This window comes from Diplotaxodon limnothrissa, linkage group LG23, assembly GCF_057381915.1.
Source record: "Diplotaxodon limnothrissa isolate DT_005_m linkage group LG23, D_limnothrissa_male_GT1.1, whole genome shotgun sequence".
In the NCBI taxonomy this organism is placed as follows: domain Eukaryota; kingdom Metazoa; phylum Chordata; class Actinopteri; order Cichliformes; family Cichlidae; genus Diplotaxodon; species Diplotaxodon limnothrissa.
The window spans coordinates 26,523,913-26,550,568 of record NC_140617.1 but is presented as its reverse complement, the minus strand read 5'-3'; the positions used below and the strand labels follow the sequence as shown (position 1 = coordinate 26,550,568).

General features: G+C 42.9%; 1 protein-coding gene across 1 annotated transcript in view; it reads left to right on the top strand.

Annotated features, from left to right (window-relative positions):
* ahr1b (aryl hydrocarbon receptor 1b) overlaps nucleotides 1–26,656 on the top strand; it is a 64,543-nt gene that overhangs the window by 36,810 nt on the left and 1,077 nt on the right. The window contains exons 4-10 of the mRNA XM_085348784.1: nucleotides 3,748–3,837; nucleotides 6,743–6,866; nucleotides 14,761–14,897; nucleotides 17,568–17,773; nucleotides 17,856–17,965; nucleotides 22,233–22,374; nucleotides 22,460–23,729. Coding sequence (XP_085204910.1) covers nucleotides 3,748–3,837; nucleotides 6,743–6,866; nucleotides 14,761–14,897; nucleotides 17,568–17,773; nucleotides 17,856–17,965; nucleotides 22,233–22,374; nucleotides 22,460–23,729 — 2,079 coding nt within the window. The remainder of the gene's footprint in view (nucleotides 1–3,747; nucleotides 3,838–6,742; nucleotides 6,867–14,760; nucleotides 14,898–17,567; nucleotides 17,774–17,855; nucleotides 17,966–22,232; nucleotides 22,375–22,459; nucleotides 23,730–26,656) is intronic.

Here is a 26,656-nt window from a genome sequence, read left to right as displayed (position 1 = left end):
GTGCGTGTGTGTGTGTTTGCACATTTTGCACAGATACAGATTTTATTCTGTTTAATATTTTAACATCTGTTTTTTTAACAGGTGTATTCTCCTCATTTCTCCTCATTCACAGCTCAAAATGATCCTTATTATTCGGAGCCTTTCAGTTCCTCTTCTGAAGCGAGCTTTTTTAGCTCCTCCCCTTTAAGCAAGTTTTCTTCTGATTGGCTGTCCCTCACAAACAGGCCCATTTGAACAGCAGGTGCATGGGACTTCTGTACCTGAGATGACGATATTAGGGATATCATATTAGGGACATGATCAAAAGTGGGTCAACGACCTTCTTGACTCCCACCAGGCCTCAGATACCTGATTAAAGAAGTCCAGTCACTTTTCTTTCCAAGCTCCTTAGATCACCATGACCTGGATGACTGAGAACCTCCACAGCCAGTAAGGAAATCTGCTCCCTATGACATCATAAAGAACCAAGATTAGAAAAACTAGGGGAGACTACGGCTGCTCAATTAATCGAATTTTAATCACGATTACGATCTGGGCTTTCAACGATCATTAAAAATGACTGAGCCGATTATTAGCCCCTCCTTCATTTATCCGCGACACATTAAAGGCCGGTCCGTGAAAATATTGTCGGGCATAAACCGGTCCGTGGCGCAAAAAAGGTTGGAGACCGCTGATTAAGAGGACCCAAGGGAAGCTCGGAAAGCTAAGCAGAAGTTATTTGGAGAGGAGAGTGACTGCTGTTGGTTGAAAAGAGAGGTAAAAAAAAAAAAAAACTTCAGTGGTGTTGCACACTATTTTATATTATTTTTTAAAGTCATTGTTAACCCTTTAAATCCGGTCAGAGCAGCACGCTCCGTTTTGTGTAACTATTTTTAAATCCCTGTAGAACCTGAACCGCGTAAGCTAGCGCAATAATTTGTTTGCATATGAAACCGGAGGAGTTGTACTTACAACTTATGCCATCAGCTTGTCCTCGGTCACGGTTTCGTTCCACATAAAGCTTTGCAAAAATTGCATAAAAAGCGCTTGCAGGAACAAAAACATAATATTCCAGAAACACGCTTTGCCGATCCGATCAGCTGTTCGTAACACTTCCCACATTGAAAAAGTCGTCAGCCCGAACTATCACATGTCCGCCATTTCCTGGCCGAAACCGGAAGTGATGTCATTTTTGCGGAAATGTAGTTTTCTACTTGTAGGCCTTAAAAACCTATACTGGTCATGTTTGACTTTTCTGAATAGTTTCTGGGATGCTTAGAACTCGAATTGCACAGCTGGAAATAGTTTATTTTGATGCACCTGCTGTTTTCTTTGCAAATTTGCATCATAGGATTGTTTTTTTGTTTTTCCTGCAGTGTATATAAAAATTGGTGTATCTCCAAAATAAAACTATGAAGACACTCAAAATAAGTTTCCTGTTATTGTAAACTATTTTTTGCAACTTTTTGGTATTTAAAGTTTTGAGGGATAAACCTCTTAAATTTCTCCAAGTAGAAATATATGTAAAAAAACAAAAACGATTTTCAATTTTCTTGTAGTTTATTGCACTTTTTTGCAATTAATGTAGTTACTATGGCCTTAATGCATACATATTATTAAAATATGGGCTATAACAGTTATATAGCAACTTGAAATGCTCCCACAAATGGCACTACAGCATGTAAAAATATAATATAAGCTCTGGCTTTAAAGGGTTAAATAAATGTCGTCAAATAATCGAGATCTCAATTTCAGTGAAAATAATCGTGATTATCATTTTTGCCATAATCGAGCAGCCCTAGGGGAGACTGAGGGTTTAGAGCATTCTGAATCCCGAGTTTTTGTCTTAGGGGGATTATTTGTGCATATACTGACCTCATCATTTGAATTCTGAGCAGCTCTGGAACATGTGATACATGACAGAAAATAAGTAAAAACTGTACATCCATATGATAAAAGTGAATAGTTAAAACTACACTTACTGGTTTCCCACACTTAAGCTGGACTCAAGTTTGTAATCCAATTATGTTTGGCAGCTGCTGTACTATTATTATTATTATTATTATTATTATTATTATTTATTACTCGTGGGAAATATCTTTGCTCTTAGTTTGAAAGGGGAATTTTTACACATTCCTGGTAAAAATTGCAGCCGTCCCTCTTTATCTGTCGCTAATATACCTGCAGCTGATCGTTGTGAGTCTAAACTGTAGACCAGTGCATTTATTTTAAACCTGTAGTTAGCAATACATTCACAGTTTGTATAATACAATGTAATGTATTCTACAAATGTAGAATACATTTTTTAAAAGGATTAGGGCACTCGGTAGTTGTAAAAATGACAAGGGGGCAGTATAATTAAAAGGACAGTCTTTAAAGCAAAAATAATGATCAACTGTGAGCTGATTACAGGGAAGCAGAACTGACAGTTGGGTGGATGAAGGTTTTATTAGAAGAAATCAGAGTTTGGGTTGCTGGCAGCCCCCTCCTCAAGTGAGACCCCCCACTTCCCACTTGCCTCCACAGTGTGAATTATTCAGCAGCTGAGAGACCCTGTCTCGTTCCGGGCCTGATGCTAATGCATTTTTGACATCTTGCAATGGATTTTCAAAGAGGTTTCAAAAGCAAACATTGAGTTTTGGCCCAGCAGCAGTGATCCGAGTCTTAGAAACCCGGGGACGTCTGCTGCATGCGTGTCCGTTTATATAAAGACTTTGCGTCTACGGAGGTCGCAAGCATCTTGGTCCTCATCGGAGAGGTGCGGGCGGATGCTGGCAGCATGCCGCTGTGACTCTCGGCAGCGTCGGGACACCGTGTCATCACCTCCTCACGGTGCCCTGGGGCTCTGAGGAGGGAGAGGAGGAGCAATGATGGAGGTGTTAGTCATTCAGTAGTGACCTCCTTCTCCTCCAACCTCCTCCTCCGCCACATGACTTCTCTTTGAACTGACATCCTCTCCTCTCCAGCCTCTCTCTAGGCCCCGGGGAGAAGTCTCATCCCTGCTTGTTTCCTCTCTGCTCGCTCTTGTTTTGCAGCCTTTACTCTTCTTGGTCCTCTATGAACTAATCAGAGCTGGAGTTTGAGATTCAGAAGTCTTAATTTGCTCTGTCTTTTACCTCCAGCTAAATGACTCAGCTTTTCTGCTGAGATTATTCCATATAATTACAGAACAAAAGGGAGGTCGTTCTTAGTCTCAGAGTGCAAAATGAAGCAGTTTTGTAAAAGCTATTGGAGTGTCTCAGTTCCACACACGGTGTCCTTGGGCGATGGTGGGTTAGGCCATGAGCGAGACGAGTGTGGGACTCTCAGGTAATCTTTTTTACACTAAGGGTAGCACATGTGAAGGCGAAAGATTTAAATAAGCTGCAGTGTCTGTACCTAAAACTGCCTTTCTTCTAGTGGCCACTAGAGGCTGCCTACAAAAGTGACTCTGTCGCATTTAAAATGTCCAACTTTGAACTCTGTAGATAGACTGCACTACATGGTAGCTGTATGGAGTCGGGGTGGTGGGGTTGTTGTTTGTAACTCATTCATATATTTAGTTATACTGTTGAACACTGTTGGCTGAGATCATGTTGGAATATCAGATGCTGGATGAAAGTTGTTTTTTACAATATTTTTCGGTGGCTTCATAAGAATGTCAGCATCTTGAGTATGTTAAACTTATCCAAAACTTACCTCGCTGACCCATTCCTGTTTTATCAGGTCACATCACAAACGTGATCACCATCAGTGAGATGATACAATCGTCAGGTTTTCTCTCCACAGGCCCTTAACGGCTTCGTTCTGGTGGTCACGGCTGAGGGGATCATCTTCTTCTGCTCTCACACCATCCAGGATTACCTCGGCTTCCATCAGGTAACGAATTCCTACAACTGATGATTAAACCGAGGTCAGACTTTGGATTACATGATGTTGTTATGGTTACAGCAAGAAGACAGAGTGTTGTGTCTCCTTGTTTCTAGCTAATGGTATCAGTCAACAAATCTGTTAACTCTTAAGAATGTGATGGCAAAGTAAAAAAAGTATACCTCAAGAGGTTTCTATGTCTTTATTTTGCTTTTTATGTGGACGCTGGGTTTATCAGCATTGTATACAAAGATACTACAGAACCTTATAAAACACATCCTCAAATTCAAAAAACTGAATTTTATTTATCAAAGCACAGATTTGAAGAATGAACCATTTGGAGCTTCGACTCAGATAAAGGTACACAGCAAAGCAGAATCCCTGCAAGAAGTAGGACAGGCCCTGGAGTGAAGATGCTGGAGTTTGGTGGAAATTTGGATGAGGATCTGAGTGACCCTTGTTGTCCACTCGTTTGGTCATTCCTGCTCTTTTTGCCTTTGGTTATTTTCTTGAGATGAAGTAGATTGCGAGAGCAGCAAGAGGATTGAAGGAAGCGCACATATGGAACGGGAGGTTTAATCCAATTGGCTTCACGACGAGGCGACACTGCGTCCAGTCTAATCTCATTCTGGACAACGCGATTATCAAATTACCCAAAGTCTTTCTATCTGCGTCTAAATCTGGCCTGCAGGTTTAGATATTCACACAGTGTATGTGAGCATACTGTAAACAAACACACACGGATCGGGGTGTGAACGTGACCTTTCACCCCTCACTTCCCCATCCACCTGAGGCCCGTCACTTTGCGTTTACCAAACAAGCTCAAATCCGGGGTGAAGCTGCCGTTCCTGCTCACGTGCAGTGTTTGGAAACAAGCCAACGTAGGGTGACACCCAGGAGACCCCAATCGCACGATTAAGCAACACAGCTGAGGGACACGAGGAGGATTTGTTTTCCTACATAACATGCACAACACAATGTGACAGGACAACCATTGGGCTTAATAAAACCAGCGACACAAGTTATGAAGGAGTGCAGACAATTGAGGTTTAATTAGCAGAGAGAATGAAATATCTCGCTCCAGGGCCTGCCAAAGTTAACCCCCATGTGCTCAGGAGCAGTCTTAGGTTCAGGTTACTTTATTTGTACTTATAAGTAGATTTGGTTCACAGACGGTGAGTCATCAACAGATAAGCATGATACAACATAATAGAGAAGTAAATCCATACCCCATCCTGTGAGATATAAAACCACAAAGCTACAGGACTGTACTCCCACGTCCTGAAGGAAGAAATCGAAGCTCACTTCACAGAGGGTGTTAGACAAGTTTCTGCTCTTATAAAATAAAAGCAAAATAAAAAGAGGATCCTCTGACTTATCAGATAGAATCAGTCCTGGGGTTTTTATCATGTGTTTGTGAAGTTTTGTTTTGTTTTTTTGTTTTTTAAATTTTGGTTTCTAATTTTGTTCTGGTGCTGTTAATATTCTTGTGCCTGATCTCCTCACTGTTTGTTTCTACTTTCTTTTTATCAGTTTAATCCCTGGTACTGGTTCCCTATTTTGTCTCTAGTTTAAATCACTTTAGGTTGATTAGCTCTTGTTTAGTTGTGTCAAATTGTATATCCGATCTTATCTGGATGTATAGTTATTTGCTATTTTATTTTGGTAGTCTCTCGACTCATGTGCCCTGTATTGAGTTTAACTTCCTTTGTTTCATTCCCGACCGGTTTTCCCCGGGCTTCGTTCCCCTGTGTGTTTATTGTCCGAGTCTCCACTTGACCTTTGTTCTTGTTCTTCCTGGTTTCAGCCCTGCAGAGGTTTTGGTCTTTTTTTGTTGTTCCTGTGAACAATCAGCATTAAAGCTGGATTTTGAGTTTTTGTCTGCTGAGTCCATCTCTTACCTCCCATGCAGCCATACCCTGACACATGATGCGTGAAAGGCCGGAAGCAGAAAGTCTGGCTTATCAGAGAAAGTCGATAAACACCACCATGATACCCGTTATCTCCAACTGACAGGCTAACGCAAAGAAATACAATAACAGTCATCTTCATATCCTCTCAGGTTATTCCAGAAAGATCAGTTCCTCCCACCTGACTCCTTCTGAATTATCACTTGCTTTGTTTTTTATAACTTCACTCATTTTTAATGATGCTATGCAGAATTTTATCCTCATACTCTAAATATTTTTGCACGCAGGCATGTTATTCCTCGTGACTTCCAAAGACAAAATTTAGTTTCTGTAGCTAACTATCATGAGAAGTGTCATAATTACACTCTAGCTGGGAAATCTTTGGGTCAAAGTAATTATATTTTGAATGTGAATGTAGTTCATTGCTATAAACTAGAGAAACAACGTTGGTTTTTCTCTGGTTTTATTATTTCTTTTAGCCGCTTTCTCACATATTTGTATACAGGATAAATAATAAGAGTGAAGGTAACATCCATTCATCAGCTGCAGTATTGGCTGTATGATATGAACTCCTTCTCTTGGTTTGATGTTTGAAACGCATTTCATGTCACACTTCAACCTGTCAACATTCCTCTCTGTGACCCCGCGCTGACCCCTCCCACAGTGGGAGGAGGGTGGAGTGTTGTTTCACTGGGGTCCAAAGCCAGGTCGTGGCAGGTCTGGACAGCAGATATGGGAGTCGCAGCAGGTCTCTGGCTCAGATTCAGCTCTTTGAAGCAAAGTCGCAGTGACACTTGATTTCTCTTGGCTCCACTTCAAGGCAAACGGAATCAAGCGCACCTCAGGGTACCTCCTGATAGTGCCTGCTCCACCAAAACATCCACCTTTACTCATGGGGTCTTTGGTCTGCATTACTGTATAAAATAAAAAAGTTAATTAGGCTTAAAATTTGACTTGTGTTCCACCTTGACTGACCTTTAAATTCTTCTTCTCTGTCCTTTTAGACTGATGTGATGCACCAGAGTGTGTTTGAGCTGATCCACACTGATGACCAGCAGGAATTCAAGAGAAACCTGCACTGGGCCCTCAACCCCCCTGTGAGCCTCGAACCCCCAACAGATCCTCCAGGTCTGCTTCACGGAGACAGTCTGGTTCACTAAACTAGAGTAGAGAGGGTAAAATAAAACCGAAGTCTAGGCCAGAGTAATGAGAGTGTTCTTGTTAGCAAGGCAGTAAACCTGATCCGGAAGGACTTCTCTGAGCAGCCGTCACAAGATAAGAGATAAGAGAAACTTTATTTATTAAGTTTTGAAATTCTTGTGTGACCCAAATTATAACAGCAGGGATTAAATAAACAACAACTTTTATTTATATAGCACACTTAAAGACCATGGGTACACCAAAGTGCTTCACAATAGTACAGCAGATTAAAACATCAATAATAAAAGACCATTAACTGTGGCATGAATAAGGCACGGCGGGACCACGGAGCGACGTTCAGAGCCAACTTTATTTGATTCACGTCACACCACACCACCACCAACCCCTGAGTCCCCGTGTTTTAACACGGCGGGCGTGATTGCGGATGCCGTGCAGGTGCGTCCGCACGGCCCCGCAGACCACGCCCCACCACATACCCCCATCGCCCGATTGAGGCCGGGGAGTAATCCGGCCGAACCTACTCCCCCCCCCCCGCGAACTGGGGCGACTCGGCCCCTACACATCGGCGCCCCAGCCCCTGACCAAGCGGCGGGGAAGCGTCCGTTCTGGCGGCCGCCCGCGCATCCAGCGGCAACGGCGAAGCTGGTCCGGAGGTCGGCCGCGTAGCAAGCGGACACGGCCCCACAGGCATGGCCGTGAGCTCCTGCACACAGGCGGCTGGGCAGACGTCAGGCGCGCAGAATCGACTGGTGGCAGCGAGGCTGGACTAGCCAGCCCGCCGATCCCCGGCCTAGCGGGGCTGTCCCGCTCCTCTGCCTCCAACTCCGGCTGCACAGGCTGCCCTGGAGCAGGGACCTCCGTCTCCCCGCACAGCTGCTCCGCCACCACCTCCGCCACTCCCGTTTGGAGCGGCTCCCCGCACTGCGTCTCCGCCCCCAGCAGGCACAGCCCCTCGCCCACCTCTGGGTGGAGCGACTCCTCTGCCTCCGGCAGGTGTAGACCCTCGCCCGCCTCGTCCTCGGCCTCCGATTGGAGCGGCTCCTCCACCGCTCCCGGCAGGAGCAGCCCTTCACCCGGCTGCTCCTCCTCCTCCGGCAGGCTCGGACCCCCGCGTGGCTCGTCCACCACCTCCGGCTGCCGAGGTGACCCACACGGCTCCTCCACCGCTTCACTGTCCTCAGGGCACACTTGTGGGGGTGGCGCCCAGGCCCAGAGCAGCGCTGCCAGCTCTGCCATCTTCCCCAGGTGGCGTTCGCTCTCCTTCCGCAGCTCTTCCTGTTGGCGACGCACCTCCGCCGCCTGCTTCCGCTGGGTGGCCGCTATTTCGGCCACCATCTCGGCCAGCTCTTTCCTTTCCTGGCTCTGGTAGGTACCCGCCATGCCGCCTCCTGGGTTTCGGCACCAATGTGGCATGAATAAGGCACGGCGGGACCACGGAGCGACGTTCAGAGCCAACTTTATTTGATTCACGTCACACCACACCACCACCAACCCCTGAGTCCCCGTGTTTTAACACGGCGGGCGTGATTGCGGATGCCGTGCAGGTGCGTCCGCACGGCCCCGCAGACCACGCCCCACCACAAACAATGTCCCGAATATGCTAGCAGGTCAATAGCATTAATTACGCAAGAATAAAAGTTAAATAAGGTATAAATATCAAATCATAACCAATAGAAACACATGGATATTAAGTGAAGGGATAAATACAATGGTAACTAAGTAAAATGAAGATAGTATTGGAGTGAGGTATAGGATACATGCATTAACTAACCGGAAAAGCAAGGTTAAATGAGTGAGTTTTTAGTCGTGATTTAAATGTTTGGATGAAGTCGGATGTGCAAATAGCAATGGGAAGGTTGTTCCACAAATTCGATGCAACCAAGGAAAATGCATGGTCACCTATGGTCTTACGGCGAGATTTAGGCTGTACGAAGAGTAATTGGGCTGATGATCTGAGGGCTCTCCCAGGTGTGTATGGTCTAAGGAGTTCAACCAGATAGCTAGGCGCAGTATTGTTTAGGATTTTAAAGGTAAGTAGCAATATTTTAAATTCAATACGGTATTTGATAGGGGGCCAGTGCAAATCAGCAATGACAGGGGTGATAGAGGCAAACCTTCTGGTTCCAGTCAAAAGGCGTGCCGCAGCATTTTAGACAAGCTGCAATCTATGGAGAAGGGCAGATTGGAGACCGAAGCAGAGGGAATTACAGTAGTCCAATCTAGAGGTCACAAAGGCATGAATAATCTTTTAAGATCCTTGTGCGGTATATAATGCTTAGCCTTAGAAATAAGACACAGTTGGTAAAAGCTAGATTTGACTACAGAGGACAGTTGTTTATCGAATTTGAAAGAGCTATCCATCAGAACACCTAGATTGCTAACAGTGTCAGAGAAGAAAGTGGCAAGGGATCCAGCTAGTTGGCCCCGGGGGGATATGACTGTCAAACACCACAATCTCCGTTTTCTTTTCGTTTAGGATAAGGGAGTTGCCCAAAAGCCATTCTTTGACTTCTCTCATGCACTCTAGGAAGCAGTGCAGTGACAGTGCGACATCATCAGTTAGCCGGAAGTAAATTTGTATATCATCAGCATAACAATGAAATGAGATGTTGTATTTTTCAAAGATAGAGCCTAGAGGTAGTATATACAGTGAGAACAATATGGGGCCCAACACAGAGCCTTGAGCACACCACAGCAGGAAGATGCAACAGAAGAAGAACAGGTACCCAGAGTCACAGAGAAGGACCTGTTTGAAAGGTACGATTTAAACCAGTTAAGGGCGTTACCTCTAATGCCCACTGTATGTTCTAGCCTCGTTGGTAGAATATTATGGTCCACCATGTCAAAGGCTGAGGACAAGTCCAATAAAACTAAGACCGCGGAGCGTCCTGAGCCGGCAATTAGGGAGAAGATCATTAAGGACTCTCAGCAGAGCTGTTTCAGTGCTATGACGTGGTTGAAAGACAAACAGAGTTTGGAAATTGGCCTATAATTCGCAGGGTCATTATGATCAAGACTCCTTTTTTTTGAGGACAGCATGTTTAAAGGCTGATGGGACACAGCCCGAAAACAATGATGAATTCATTAAAGATAGAATACTAGGCCCAATTGCATTAAAACCATCCTTGCTAATGTGAGATGGGAGGATATCGTGTACAGAATTGGTATTTTTCAGTTGTTCAACTATAGACCCTGTGCACGAGAAAACTCTAACTTCCGGATTTAGGGTTGTATATTTCCGGTAGCTTTACTTTGCGGTCAATCGCTACTGCGAAGATGTACTCCAAAATAATGTCCAAAACACGAAAACAGAAAGATCGCGTTAAGTTACAAAGATAAGAAGGTGGGAACGCTCACCATTACTGTGTCATAAAAAAAATCAAATGATCAATTTTGATGCTTAAAGAGTTTAGATCGATCGGTTGTTTACATCACTCAACACAAGCAGAACTGCATTACAAACTGCAAAAGAAGACACATCATTCGCATTAAGAAGCACATCTCTCTAAAGTGACAGTTCTTATGATTTAAAAAGGCAAATGTTCAGCATTCAAACTACAGGTGAACAATAGTCAAAGCCAGATGTTTCCCCTGTTATGTCGATATCAGCTAGTCAAGTACACACCTACACAGCATGTCAACAAACCGTGAAAAAAAGCCACAAAAAAAATAAATGAATGATTGCTGGTAGGGCTGCACGATTTTGCATAAAATGAGAATCACGATTTTTTGGCTTAGAATTGAGATCACGATTCTCTCACGATTCTCTTTTCCAGTATAAATATTTATTGCGCTTATTAACTGCACATCAACTTCGTAACAGTTGAGACTGAACATGAAAACAATAAATAAACATAAAAACAACAAATGTCTCACGTTTTGCCGTTGCCGCAAAATGTTGTACTGCTTGAAATTCCGTCTCCACTGTTGCTCGACACTGCGTGTATAGAGCAGGTAGTGCAACAATAGAAAAAGAGTTGCGGGACGGCACTGTGTAGCGTTTGTCTAGGGTGTTGATCATTTTCCTAAATCCCTCGTTTTGCTCAGTGTTGATGGGAGCCATATCTTTGGTCAGTTGATAAGTAATAGCCTCCGTAATTTCTTTGTGCCTGCGGGAGTTCGACGTGTATAGGGAAGCGCTGTATAAGGTTCCCGTTATTGATGTTTGGGTGGTTGACCGGGACAGATTTTCTCCTGTCACTTTCTCGTCATCCCTGACGTGCTCTCCGTTGTTTTTTCCCTGCTAATTTTAGCATCACATGGCACAGCTTCTGTATCACGTGGTATAAGGCTCCGCCCTTGTCATTTGTTGAGCAGGAAGAGTGAGCGCTTGTTTTCATGCAGATTACGTCCCGGATCAAAATGCGGTACAATCGTCGTCGTCTTTTTTTTTTTTTTTTTTTTTTTTTTTAAATCATTGTAATTTGGAAATGAGATCGCACATAAGTATGAATCGAGATTGCTGGTAAGGGTTTCTATACGTTAGTATTTACGAAGGTTATGTTGTCACTTACCTTCAAAATTACAGTGGTCCCTCGCAGGTTCACTTTCGCGGCCTCGCTTTTTTACAGTTTTTTTTGAGCAAGTTTTCATGCTTTGTTTTTTTGGGGGGTTTTTCTACACATCGCATTCTGTTCTGCGTCCTGATCGGCTGCAGACCATTGTCGATCTCCTCCGTGCCGTCTCTCCTGTACAGTACAGAATCGCTGCATCTATCGCTAGCAGTGTGACTCTAAAGTGCTGTACTGTATGTTTTTTCCCCAACAAACAACAATGTCGACGAAACGTCTTACACCGTCAAAGGCACCTGCGGTAGCACCCAAAAGGCAGAGGAAGCTAACCATCGCACAAAAAAATTGGACTTCTGATTCACTGATTCATTAATGATTCATTAATGTTGAAGTCTCTCACAGCTGCTCTATTCCCATGCTCTGGACCTGAAAACAGGGTTTGACCTTTGGTTTCATTCTATAATACTGGACTTATTTTTCTACAAAGGTTTGAACTTTGAGAGTGTTTAAACAAGAAAGAAAAGTGTGAAACTGTTCATGCCTGTATGAGAAAAGTGTATAAAGTGTGTAGTGAGGGGTTTTACAGCTTTAAAATATCTATAATAATTGTAAAAAATAAAGCTGGCTACTTCGCGGATTTCATCTATCGCGGGTTATTTTTAGAACATAACACCCGCGATAAACGAGGGACCGCTGTTTACAAATACTGAGAAATATAGAACTTGAATCCTTTCTCTCTGTTGCTCTGAGGCATGGGGGAACAATATCGACAGGTGGATAAAAATCATCTACAGATATATTCCGTAAATGCCCAAGACATCTCGAGAAATGTAAATCGCAGCTTGATTCATCTATTTGGTTGACTTGTTTTGGAAAAAACGGCCGTAAACAAGGAGCGAGTATCACACTGGAAACGAAGCGCCCTACAGGAGTTTCCCCACCGGAAGTAGCATATGCTAAGGTGCACAGAGTCTATTTGCTTAAGGGTAGGGAGTGATGGCTCAAACTGATTAAAAGTTGATAAACATCCTGAGATGGAAACAGGGCTTACCACTGAAGAGTGTGGAGACTTAAGAGATGAAATTTTATCTGTGAAATAATTTAAGAATTGTGTGCAGAGAGCCGGGGAGGACACCCTCGGTATTTCAGGACAGGGACTGACCACTGAGTTAAAGATTTTAAATAGCGTTCAAGGGTTATGTCCATTAGTCACAATAATGTCTGACAAGAAAGCTGCTTTAGCCATTTTAGCAGCGTATTGAAATTTCAGACGGCTCATACGTAGAATGTCAAAAGATACCTGGAGCTTATCTTTTTTCCACCTCCTCTCAGCTCGGCAACACGCACGTCGTAGGGCACGTGTAAAGTCGTTTAACCAAAGTTGAGGTGCCACAACGTCAAGGATAGAGGAGCATGTGGATAACAAAGAATTTGCAAAGACATCAGCCATAGGAGGTATGGAACAGTCAGTAACAGAGGGTGCAGAATTAAAGAAGGCCACAGAAAAATTTGCCACAGTTTTAGGATTGATTGAAATAAAGCAGAATAGCTCAACACATAAAACACAATATGAAAAAAAAGGAAAGGTAAAGTGAAAGCCCAAACATCAACAAATGTATCCTTTACTAGAGCCAGCATAGGATTTTTAACACCAATACTGATATTTGGTGATTTTAAAATATAGGCCAATATTCTTTTCCCTAATATTTGTCACATGTAAGTTTTTTAATTATTTTGTTTATTATTTACTAAGATAATACGACTATATATGATGCATAAGATAGTTACAGGGTTTTTACCCATCACTTTTAAATTTTTTAAATTTTTATTTATCAGCCGTTGTAAATGCTGATACTATCTGACATATCAGCTGACATATCAGCAAATAGCTAATATCGTCCGATGTATAAGTTGGGCTGTAATGTACACATCTTTCTTTTTTTCCCTCTAACAGAAACCAACATTAGCCTAACAAATTTCCAAACAAGTTGTGCCAACCCAACCAGGGTTCTTTGTGTATTTAGAAAGAATGCACAGTGATGAGATTGAATGCAAGAGGTGGGAACTCAGAAATTTCATCGACTGACCCTGTTGAATGCATTTGTAGGGAGGAGAATATTTAAATCAGACATGCAGACCGATTTACTGATGTTTATGACACACAGTTTACTAATTGTTTTATTTTTTGCACTTGCTAATGAAATTAACTGACTGCGCCTGTGTTTAGAAAACAGCGTAACTTTTGTTAATCACCCATAAAACTAACCACACCTATCAGCATTATTTGAGTATTGTGCTCACACGATATTTTTCTCAGTTTACTATATATGGCTCATAATATCAGGACTCTCACTTAACATTAAGTCAGATCAAATGAGGGATTTCTGATTGGGATATTTCAAATTAAAGACTCATAAAACAACTTACAACATAGTCCCTTTTTCTTAGTTTCGTTAATTAAAGTATGACAAAAGCTTGGCATTGAGCATAGATCATAGCTCATAATCAGGCCAAGTTAGTGGCAACAGAAACGCATAACACACTCCAAATGCGGCTTCTTCAGTTATATATCTATTGGCTTAACACTGGATTACAAATGGCTCCAATTACATTTGGTAATTGTGGTCCAATTAGAATTACAAATCTCCCGGCAAGCATAAATAACATATATATAGAAAGACTTTCGTGTAAATGTTATTACAGCTGTGGATGTACTGGCTAAGTATGGTGTTGTTATGAAGCACTGAAAGGCCGAAGATGGTTTATTTCTGTAAAAACTGTAGAGCTGAAAGATCAAATCCAGTCGAGAGAGAGAGGAGATGTGCTGGTTTCTGCTGAACCAAGGTCACGGAGAGGCCAGAAGAGGTGACCTTTGACTAAACCCTCTCGAGAGTTGGTCTAAATGTTATAGTGCATGCACACAAAAGAAAACACACAGGAGACTGCACATCAGCCACTAAACCACAACTCACAGTTGATTTCACAGCACACATCCATGGAGGTACATCAGTCTTAGTTGAACAGTCACTCAGTGTAGATTGATGGACTTGAAATCGCTTGGATCGACAGTACACAGTGGTGGTGGGGTGATGATTTGGGCTTGCTGCACAGTTAAGAGCTGTGCATAAACAAAAGCCTGCAAAACTCAATGAACTCAAGTGCTGAATGGAGACTGGGCCATAATGGATCCACTGAGAGACTGATAAAGTCATACGGAAAAGATTATTTGATTATGTCCTGATAAAAACCTTAGAACAGACAGAGGGTGTACGTTCTTGTTACAGTGACTGTATATATATATATATATACACCCACACGGTAAAAATATCATTTAAAAATATCGTTCTCAGATGGGAAATCGGTGTCGACCTCTTCCTGCCTGGTGAGCTACAATCCCGAACAGCTGCCCCCTGAAAACTCATCCTTCCTGGAGCGAAGTTTCGTCTGCCGCTTCCGCTGTTTGTTGGACAATTCCTTCGGCTTCCTGGTGAGACGCTTTTTGCGTTATTCTTTAGATTTTAACAATTTAACAAGGAAACAGATAAAAGTTAACATCTTCGATTTTATTTTCCCTCATTCCAGTGTTAGATGTTTATATTCAATGTGAACAAAAGTCTGTTTCAGATAACTGGAAAACACTCACTTTCAGGCATTTTTTTCTATTCATGGATAAGTGTGACCTCATAGAGTGCTCCACCCTCCTGCTGCAGAAAGGATTTTTAAATAAATATGTTAAAAATGTGTTTTGAGGCCTGTTACTTAAGGGTGTACATAAAAACAGTTTTTGTGCTTTAATTGTTAATTTCGTCATGCGAATGATGCAGATTTGTCTTTGCAGAGTTTTCCTTTTATTTTTTTCTATAACTGCAAGCAGACAGCCCACAGAGTCTTATTATGCAGTATTCTGCATCTTCACAGAAATAATTATGGACAGTTTTGGGGTTTTTTCTGCTGGTTCTTAAAAACAAGCTGTGAGGTTTACACCGAGCTGTGACTTTTGCACACCGCTACACCCTACTGTACTGCCGGCGGTATGGCGTGCCACCTCGGCGATCACCATCGGCGATCAGAAGCTACCATTTACTCCCATAATCCTCCTTAGGAGAACCTCGGGGTCGTGGGGAAAAAAAATGCCCTTAATCCTCGCCACCACCCACAGCAGGTGAGAGCAGCTCTGGGGGAAAACTTGCTCAGTCAGAATGGACGCTTCAGACAGGCCACTGCCGCTCCCACCAAGAAAAGCATAATGTGGTTGAGTGGTGGAGATTTTTAGGGCTTTTAAGTTAAAAGTTACAAAAATAATATTTTAATAAATAAATAAAAAATATAGATTGGAGCGGAGGTGAGGGCAGCTTCTTCTATTTGATTAAAAATGTATTATTGTTCTATGAAACACCTGAAGGCTTGCACATGCAGGAGAGAGTTAAAGGTGTTGGTTGTCTTGCTCCAAGGTACTTCAGCAGGACTTGTGGTGGGTTTTGAACCAGCTTCTCTCAGTCTTCCCTCTCACACGTGCATTTGCGTGAGCAGTAAGCCAGGTTTCTGCCGCGGTCTACCGGTTGCTATGGCTTTGTTTTCTGTAATCCCTCCTGCTATTCGGGGCTAGATTCCTGACATCACGGCCGCAGGCTCTGAAACCCACCAAGGTCAATTAACCAGAGCTAACAGAGGAGGAGGAGGAGGACAGGGAGGAGGGGTCTTCACATGAGATGCAGCAGGGTGAGAAAAGGACAGCAGACAGGAGAAAGTGTTTTTAGGTTTTTGTGAGGCTGTAAAAACCTCCCTGCGGGCTGCTGATCCAACCATTCTGCTCTGTTACAGCCTCCCTGAGGCTTCTGTGATATTTACTGAACTTCCATTATCAGAAACCTTTAGCTATGAAGGATGGAGGTGGATTCAGGTGACAACAAAACATGTTAACAACACGTTAAAGTTTACATCATCAACTTATTGCTGGGTGTTGCTTTAAAAACATCATCCTTTAGGGCTTGTTCCTAATATTTTGATATTAGGGATTAGCTCTAAGGTGCCCCCACCCACCTGCTGTTCAAACCTTCTGTTTGCTAGGCATAACCAATGAGAAGACACTAAAGAGCTAAATCCTCTCCATATCTCACCAACACATTTGACACTGACCACAGTTGCTGTTGTTATCTCTGCAAGCTGCTTTGCAACCCTTTTTCACTCCAGCTCCACCCCTTTATGTTGTTTTTATCGTATCTGTTATTCTTTTAAGTTAGGGAGTCTTTCTGCTGCTCTTTCCATTTCTCAATTGCAAAGTTGAGACAGTTTACAGTTGCATTGTGAACTGACAGATATTTGTCCCGATGGCTAACTGAGAAATGGGGGCAGGGCAGTATACGGATAGTGTGGAGATTGCATAAGGCCAATGGTTCCTCATGTTTTTGAGAAGAAAGTCAGCACGTACATTTCATGAATTCAACCATAATTTTGCGTGGGAACTAATTTTGGGAACATTCATTGCTCCTGGGTTTGATTGCTTCCCGTGTTTCCTCCCCAGCTCACAGAGCTCTCTAATCACCTGACACCCCTGTTTGTGGATACACGCCTGTCTTTCCTTTTCCTTTGTCTCTTACCCTATGTTGTTCCTCATGTTCCTAGTTTGTTTACCTTTCTGACATTGTGTTTCAGTGCCTTTTTAACCAGCCAATAAAGGATTATTTTGTGGTCTACCTCTGCAATAACCCCCGTTACACATGGATGGGCCTTTAAATAACTTCAGATCAAAAGTCCTGGCTGAAGTTTAATATTACAGAACATGTCACTTCTGTTTTCTACTGGTTAGTTTAAGAGTCCTGCTGTTCTGCTGAAAGAATGACAATAAGGAGTCTTATTTTCTCAACAAGACCTCTAAAAACTGTAACATTCACTTCAATACTGCTCAGAATCATGTTACTGTGTTTACAGTGTATCCTGAAGTGGTTTCTACTCTCTATATCACCCAGCAGTGTAAATAAGACTGATGTTGCTTGACAGGGAGAGAGGAAGCAGCACTTATGTGTCTGCTGAGAAGCTCGATCTGAGCAGGAACCACTCTGGGCTCTCTCATTTGTCTCACTGTCTTCACGGAGATGAAGTTAATGCCTCGGATTTAATGACTTAACACCGCGATTTTAACGCTGTCAAACCTTCTCAGGCGCTCAACATCCAGGGTCGGCTGAAGTTCCTTCACGGCCAGAGCCGGCAGCAGTGCGATAGCGACCGAACCACGCCGCCCCAGCTGGCGCTCTTTGCCATCGCCACGCCCCTCCAGCCTCCAGCCATCCTGGAAATCAGGACGCGGAACATGATCTTCAGGACCAAACACAAGCTGGACTTCACGCCCATGGCGTGCGATGCAAAGTATATCATAGCACTGGCAAACATGATTATTTATTCTGATTATTTAATAATTTTGTTTACACTTGTTTTGGGGTTTTTTTAGGGGTAAGATAGTTCTGGGATACACCGAGGCGGAGCTGAGAGTGCGAGGTTCAGGATACCAGTTCATCCACGCTGCTGACATGCTGTACTGCGCCGAAAATCACGTCCGTAGTAAGTCACAACTGTTCTACATTCTGTACGCTTCTCTGCAGCATTCAGCCTGAAAGGTTACTGGTGCAAATGACTGGAAGTACTGGAATTAAATATAGATAGAGGCCTGACTTAAAGTAAGCAAAAAACCACAACTACATTGGAAGGTGTAGGTCAAGACTGTAAAAATACACATGTCTGACTGAACAATGATACACAGGGGAGAGCAGAGCTCTGCAGCAGTGAGGACGGGGCTGACGATCTGAAAGGAGGGAAAAGATCAGGAAGTAAAACCAAAATAAATGCAAAACAGGAAATAATTAAAAGAAGAGTATCGGTGAAACATGGAAAGAAAACAAAGACATTACAGCGAAGAGATAGAAGGAGGCAAAAACTTGAACAAAAACTCAGTAAAAACACAAGAATCCAAAACTCAACTCAGCACAAAAACCCCGGGAACATAACACCAGCCTTCATGGCAACAAGAAAGTACAAAAACTAAACCAAAATGCAGAAACTATGTGAAAAGCTGAGTACACCCCATGGTTCAGCAGCTTGTAGAACCACCTTTAGCAGCAATAAGTTGAAGTAATTGTTTCTGTATGACTTTATTAGTTTCTCACAATTATGTGGAGGAATATTAGCCCACTCTTCTTTACAGTGTTACTTCAGTTCATTGAGGTTCATGTACAGCTCTTTTAAGGTCCCACCACAGCATTTCAGTTAGGTTGAGGTTTGGACCATTTCATCACCTTCATTCTTTTCTTTTTCGGTCCTTCTGTTGTAGATTTGCTGCTGTGCTTGCATGACCCAGTTTGGTCCAAGCTTTGGTCCAAGCTTTAGCTGTCAGACAGATGTCCTCAGACTTAGACTCTAGAATACTTTGCTACACAGAGAAGTTCATGCTCGACTCAGTGACTGCAAGCTGTCCAGGTCCTGTGGCTGCAAGGCAAGCCCGAATCAACACCCCACTGCTCTGACAGATGGTATGAGGTGTTTGTACTGATAAGCTGAGTTTGGTTTTGTCTGTTATGCTCAAACATCTTCACTGGGCTGGTATAATCTGTCCAAAGGAGATTGTTCCAGAAGTCTTGTGGTTTGTTCAGATGCAGCTTTGCAGACTTAAACCGTGCTGCCGTGTTCTTTTTAGAAAGAAGAGGTAATAATGGATAATAATGGAACCATCATGAACTTCAACATTTAACATGCTAACTGAGGCCTGTGGAGTCTGAGATGTAGCTCTTGGGTTTTTTGAAACATTGCACGGTCTGACTGTGGAGTGAATTTACTGGTACATCCACTGCTCAGAGAATTGTCACTATGTTAACACACCTGAATGCTCCAGACCAGCACACATCCCCAACTTCTTCTATAGAGGTGCACATATGTGAAGATTTGATTAGCAGTACCTGGCTAGCACTTAATTGTTATGGAGGGACTAAGGGTGCACTTAGTGAGGAGGCAGCTGATCTTTGATCTGTTATGTGTTATCACACAGAAGATATATATATAATGTTTAATGAATGTATACAAGAACGTGACAGATTAGAGAGTTTCTTTCTGGTACAAACTGGGTCTTTGGAGGAGGACTGAGTTCATTTCAAGATTAATTTTAAGATTAAGAAGTTCTGACCTTCCACTAAAGGAAGGTCAGAACTTCTTTTGTGGGCACTCAGGTCTTTTGTATGCAGGAAAATCCCTAGTTTTGTTTTTGTTTTTACAGATGTTGTAGGTCGGGTTGAGATTTGTCCTATGGTGAAATAGTTGCCCATATGTGACTCAGAGGACGAGAGTATTCTTGTGATTATTTTCCAACCTATAAATAACCTTTTAAATTGCTGCAGGTCAAGTTTGATGCACATCACATCTGGCCATTTCTGAGGAATCCGTTGTAGGCACACAGGAAACATATAGGACAGAAAATGTCCCATTAGAGTCAGTGCATAATCTCCTCTATGATCTGAGTCAGAGTTTACTGACCTCACGTGTGGCTCATCATTACATGTCAAACACATATAGCTCACAAACAGGCGCTCATGGATGAGGAGCCAGAGTCCTACTTACCTCGTGTACCGAATGACCCGGTTATGTGTAACCATGGCGCCGAGCAACGCCCGCACCACCACCACCAGGCACATCTCACACACGTACATACACATACATGCTGTGTGCATTTACTCATGCATACAGAATGGAAGATGTATGCATAGAAACGCAGAGATGCACATTCAGCATGCTCGGATGAACACAGATGGGAGGCGAGGTAAATCACTTCTATATCATAGACCCTGTGTAATAAAACCAGAACACAAAAATTCCCTCATAATGACAATAAGAGCAGATAAACTGTGTAGGATGATTTCACGTTTTTGGTGATTTGGAGGAAGAAAGCAGATGATTCATTTTGTTTACTTTTTTTTTAAACACAAACGTGTTTTAAACCAAGACTGCTAATCCGGTTCAGGATTTCTTAAAACATCTGTAGATCTGCGAAGTTCAGGGTTTCTGTTGGTATAGTACAAACTGATCTCCACTAAATCTGTGCGTCTTTTTATTTACCATGAACAAAAAATGACGTTACATTAGCTTATGTATCTTATTAGCCCTAAGTGAAGACAGATGATGTTGGCTCTGTTATTTGATATCACAAAGTAGAAATAGTATCATGTATTCTGTCTGTGTCTCCTTTCATGTGACACAAAAACTGACGTTTCTCTGAGGAGTAAAAAACAAGAGCTGATGCCTGACCGATACAGTGGTTTTAAGACCAAAACCAGTACAGATACCATCACCGATATTTGGTGATTTAAAACTATGATATATGAGTTGATATTTTTCTTTCAGATGCACAAAACATAAACAGATTTCCCCAACTTTTTTATGTGCAGTTTTTTTATTTGCTTGTTTACACTCTGCCCGACTCTGCTCAGATCAGATGGTTGCTTGCAGCGTTCCAGTTGGAACGCTGACACTCATAATATACTTAAAGGCTGTTTCTCCTGTCTCTTCTTTACTTTTTTGTTTATCACACCTTCAAAATGTCAATACCAATATATCAGCCAGTGTCTTATATCGATATATCGGCGGGGCAGATTGTAATCATCCTAGGTCTGATTGTGGGTTTTTGAACATTTGAGCACTGATGAATTCTTTGTTTGGTGTTTTAGTTTTGTTTATTCATTTTTATGTTTTCTGGAGTGTTTGGGGGTTTTTTGGTTTCTATTATAATTTACTTGTAATTTTCGAGTGTGAATGTTAATTTTTGAGTGTTCCCTCTGTTTCCTGTCTTGTCATCTTTTGTGTGCAGTTCCCTAATCAGTTATAGCTCTGACTTCCTGTTTTATTTTGATAGCTTCTCATCTCTAGCATCTAGTGTTTAATTTTACTTCCTCCCCAGACACATTGTCTTTCATTAGCTTCACCTGTGTCTCATAATCCAGCTGTGTCCACTCCCCCTGATACTTTTTTTAAAAAACCAGAGCAATCAGATGTTCAGGGATCTATAAACCTAACAGCTGTATCTCTTTCCTATTGTCACATTTTACCTGTAAGTATTTGAGGACAACAAAGGGACAAAGAGGGGCATGTATTACTTTAGTTGAAGTTTCATAGATATCACCCTTGAATTTATCCAACCAGCACTGTGTGAGCAATACAGGGGATAATTATTTCTTTTTTCCCCAAGTAATATTTTTTTTATTTTTCTTTCTTTTCCACAGTGTATGTTTGAGTGGTGATCCTTTTCTCTGTACCCTCGGGAAAATGCCAGTGTTTACATCACATATATCCATGTTGGTATTTGTGCAGCAAGTCTGCTTTGAAGAAAATTTACAGTTCAATCTTAAATGTTACTTTACAGATCCATCCCTTTGTTATTTAATTAAAATAAATTATCCATCTCTCTCTTCTGTTTATTGACTTTCTGAAGCTTCTCTGTGTGGGTTCAAGCTTAAAAATATTTTTCAGAAACAGCAATTGTTTCAGAGCAAGTTTTTAAAAAAATAATTTAAAAAAACTCTTGTGCTGGTTTTGTAGTCTCGCCCTTGTTTTTGACATTAGAAAGCTCAGAAACACGAGCTGCACCTCGATTACACGAGCACAGGCCGTGGAAGATGAGGAACTCATGAAAATGAAGCTTTGGCGTCGCATCGCTGTGTGCAAACAGCACGTGTAACATGTACATGTAGCCAAAGCCAGCATCGGCAGCATGTCCTGCTAAGCTAAGGGAGCATTAGTGAGTGAGTGTGTGCAGACAGCAGAGGCTCTAACGTGTCCTCTGTCTTTCCAGTGATAAAGACGGGTGAGAGCGGCCTCACCGTCTTTAGGCTGCTCACCAAGGACAACAGGTGGAAGTGGGTCCAGGCCAACGCCCGGCTCATTTACAAGAACGGCAAGCCAGACTACATCATCGCCACTCAGAGGCCTTTGGCGTGAGTGTTTCTTGATTCCAGTGTGATTTTTTTTTTTCTTCTTCTTCTTTATTTTATTTCTCCTCTCTAATGGATTCATTCACAGGGACGAAGAAGGAGGGGAACACCTGAGGAAGAGATCTATGCATCTCCCCTTCACCTTTGCCACCGGTGAGGCTTTGCTCTACCAAACTGGGTATCCGCTGCACGGCTTCTCCGACCCGCTCCAGGGCAAAGCCAGAGGCAGCAAGTCCAAGAAAAGCAAAGGAGAGAAGGGCTCTTCAGATGAGCTGGACCCAAAGTCCCTACTGGGGGCGCTGATGAGTCAGGATGAGTCCGTATACGTATGCCAGCCAGATACGGAGCCTAAAGTGTCCTACCACAGCACTCTTTTCAGTGAGCAGCAGAGCAGGGCTGATGGTCTGGGTGCTTTGTTCAGTGGTGACAGCTGGTATGTCGTCTCTAGCGAGGAGTCGCCAGGGGAACGCAACGGCAAAACCTCCAGTTTTGACCCCCTTCTGACCACATTGGACTCTCTGTCTCTCGATGGAGAGGAAACATGCTCCAACAGCGAACTGTTCAGCGCCCTAGAGAATCTGGGCCTAAATGCCGAGGACCTGGAGCGGCTGCTGCTGGACGAGAGGATGATGCATGTGGAACTGGACCCAGATCACATCCCAACTCTCAGTGACCTTCTCACCAACAACGAAATCCTCTCCTACATTCACGACTCTCTGGAGGGTGCGAGCGAGAGGCAGGAACAGGTGAACACAGGCAGATTTGGGTCCTCAAACCACCAGTCAAACTCAGATTCTGCCCAAAGTGTCTCCCAGCAGGTGTGCTTGACTGCTGGACCAGTGACGGGGGGACCTGACAGTCACTGGGTGGTACGGACGGGGAATCACCACAACCGTCATCACACCAACCATAACAAAGCCACGGAGCTGGACAGCAAACATGCGAACGCTCCACAGTGGCAGCTGCAACAGGAACAGCTCTCTGCCCCCCTCCAGTACCTGCAGGTAAGCAGTGAGAGCACTCTGTTGTCTGGCTTCCAGAATAATCTGCTCGGACCGACTTTAAACGGGTCCTGCATCCCAAATGGACTCTCAGCTTTTCCCCCAAGCGTGGTTGCTGGACACCAACATTACAGCGTCAGTGGCACAGACGGCGCAGTGTTAAATGACTCTACGTTACAGGAGGTCTGTCAAAGTTTGGTGAGCACTGTGCAGCCCTACCAGCTGCTGGGACACCATAAGCATGAACAGACTGAGGAGCTGGAGCAGTTACTGGTCCTGACACAGCCACCGCACAGTGTACCATCCTTAGAGACCTACGGTGTGTTTGCTGCCACCCAAGACTCCACTCACAGCAAGGTGAGAGACTGTGGAAATATAGGTTCAACCTGAAACTGAATTAGCCAGAAGGTTAATCGCATGACCCAAATAGGTCATAATCATAGATGTGTGTGTAGTATACGTAGTGTGTAGTATATGTGTATATATATATATATATATATATATATATATATTTGAGAGAGAGAGATTTGCATGGCTCTCTGAGCCAGAAGTGGCCGTAGTGGACGAGACAACTATGTACTGAGTTATCAGCTAACACTAGCTAGCTTGGTTAGCATCCAAAATTAGAAAAAAAACAGATGGGATAAAAACGGATATCTGCTAGTTAATGCCAAGTAACAGACTAATAAACTACAAGGCTTACACTCAGCCTAACTGGAGCATCGACATCTTGGATGGTCTGTTAGTACAATTAAGCCATATTTGTCAGATAATGAAAATACTGTGAAAGATAGCTAGTAGGTACCTTTCATTAGTTAACCTCAGATGTCCATAGTGGCTACTTCTCCTCAGACCTGTTTGCTGTGGGAGTTAGGTTTGTGACTACAGCCAGCTCACAAGGCCTGAAGATGCCCTCAAATATCATTGACCATCAACAAATCCAGGGCCGCAGAATCTAGAAACTCCAACCCTTTAGCCTTGTGCTGCTCTCTTTCACTGTCATGACCATGGATTTTTTTTCCAAGCCAACGCACAAAGGCTGCGGGCTGGCATGGAGCTCAGAGTACACTGTGATGATGTGATCAGACATCCCATGTAAATAAGACAAGGGATAGATGGGTCAGAGCAGCACTGCCTAAGAAAACAGTCAATGGGAGTTGGGATAAGTGAAAGGTTAGAGTCAGGGCTAGTTTACTAGGAAGGTTATTTTTATTTGTGATGAATGTGTTTGAAGGGCTTGGTGTTAACGCTGGATTACAGTGTGTGCTTTTACTGCAGGCACTATTGAGACCTGAAGGATAAACCCTTTGTCTGTCTGACTTTGTACAGATCTTAATTTGTTGGTGGGATTTTGATGATTCCAACACAAACAGGAAACAAAGCTAGCTAAGGTTAGCCAGCTAGTTGTTCCAGATCAAACGTAAATTTATTTTCAGAACCAGTTTCTGGTCCTGGTTTCTGGTTCTGTTTCCTTCACACAGTCCCCATTTATAAAGTACCTTACAAACTCTAACATTACGGGTAACATGTGGATTTTCCTGTTTTAGTGCAACTAGCCAAGCAAACCGCTTACTGCTTAAGACACAGAGAGTGAAAGATCTTTCCCGAAAGTCTTTGGTTTTTAACGTAAAACTCATTGTTGCAGCCAGAGGAAGTACAAAAGTGTGTCTGCCAAGACTTAATTTTAGACTCTTTGTTTTCCACAAGGAGTTCGGTCACTAGTTAACCAACACTGACTCTGAAGACAGTCTTGTCTGAAAACATGAGCACATTTGCCATCAAAGTAAAGTTGTGTTGCTCTAATTGTGTTGCTTAAGGCACAATTAAGATGGTAAGACACAACTTTTACTGAAGGGTTGCAGTCAAAGTTTGGTAACCTGTTAGCAACCAAAGTAATCACAATTGACCTCTTTCTTGCTAGTGACTGTTAGAAACCACTAGCGAAAGGTGGTTACCAAGCAGTCTTTAGGCCTGTGTGAACGGGGCTTTAGCAATCAATTTCACAGGGACTGCCAGCAACCACGCGCAACAAGTTGAGGGATATATATTTTTCCAGTGCAACTGGTGGTTGCCAGATGGTTGCCAACGTGCCTCAAGGCCTGTGTGTCTGAGGCCTGAGCAACTGGCCATTTTTAAACTACTTTATCAACTAATGATATGAACTGGCTGTCACCAGATTCACTCAGAGTGGCCACGCTGGTCTCTCAGGTATTTTAGCTGATGCTACATGAGAGTTAGGGTTAATGAAAGTTTGAGTCTTACATCTTTCCATAGTTAAATCTTGAAATGTAAGTGTGTTGTTAAGAGCTTAGTAAGAGTTCACCACTTTCACCTATGGTGTTAAATAATGAATGCTACTCCACGAATGAAGGTAGGAACATGACACTTTACTGTCACGTGTTGCAGAGAAAAGCCTTAAACTGAGTTTCAAGACTGTTTTTACTGTTCACGAGTTAGATACCCAGCTAGTAGTTATAAAAGCCTGAATAAAATCCATTATTTTGAGGTGTTTTATTTGAGACGTTGGTATTTAAAACAGTGCAGGCATTCTGATGTTTGGATCCTGTTAGACTCACAACAGCCAATTCTAAACTCAACTCCCCATAACATCATTTAAATTGCCTAATGAGACCCAAAAATGTTCAGGAGAAACGAGAACTTGTCTTTAAAGTCCAACCAAACCCTTTTCCAGTAATAACTAAGCAGAGCAGAGAAAGGTCCTAAAAACACTGATCTATTGGAGTACAAGTTGGAGGTCTAGAGAAATTCCCATTGTAAAACATAATGAGGGAATGAGACCTCGCCAGTTGGCGCTGCCAGATTTAGGCTTGAAGGTTTATAACAAGTCTGCCTTGTTAACTTGGCAATAAAAGCCCAACGTGAAGCTTGTGTGACAGAAAAAGGGCTCACGTAGCATGTTGCTCCAGTGCTAATGATTTTGTGACATACTGCATTGTTGAAATTTGCTCAGTAGTTGTCATAGTAGCTTTTTGCTGGTGTTTGGAGCCAAAAAACAAACTGAGACATGACAAAAGAGATGTGATGAAACAGGAGCACAGAGCAGCAAAGCGACGGCAGTGAGAAGGAGTACAATAATGAATAGAATAAGGTCGGGATGCCCCAGAGATGGACGACCCCAGCAGTCATCCATTCATCCCCTCCCCATTCAGCCTCTGCTGTTATTCTTCAGGGTCAGTGGCTGTCGCTGAAAGAAAAATACTGGCAGGCTGACCAGTCAAGCATGAGCGGCACTGACCTACAATTTGACTGTCATCATTACCTAA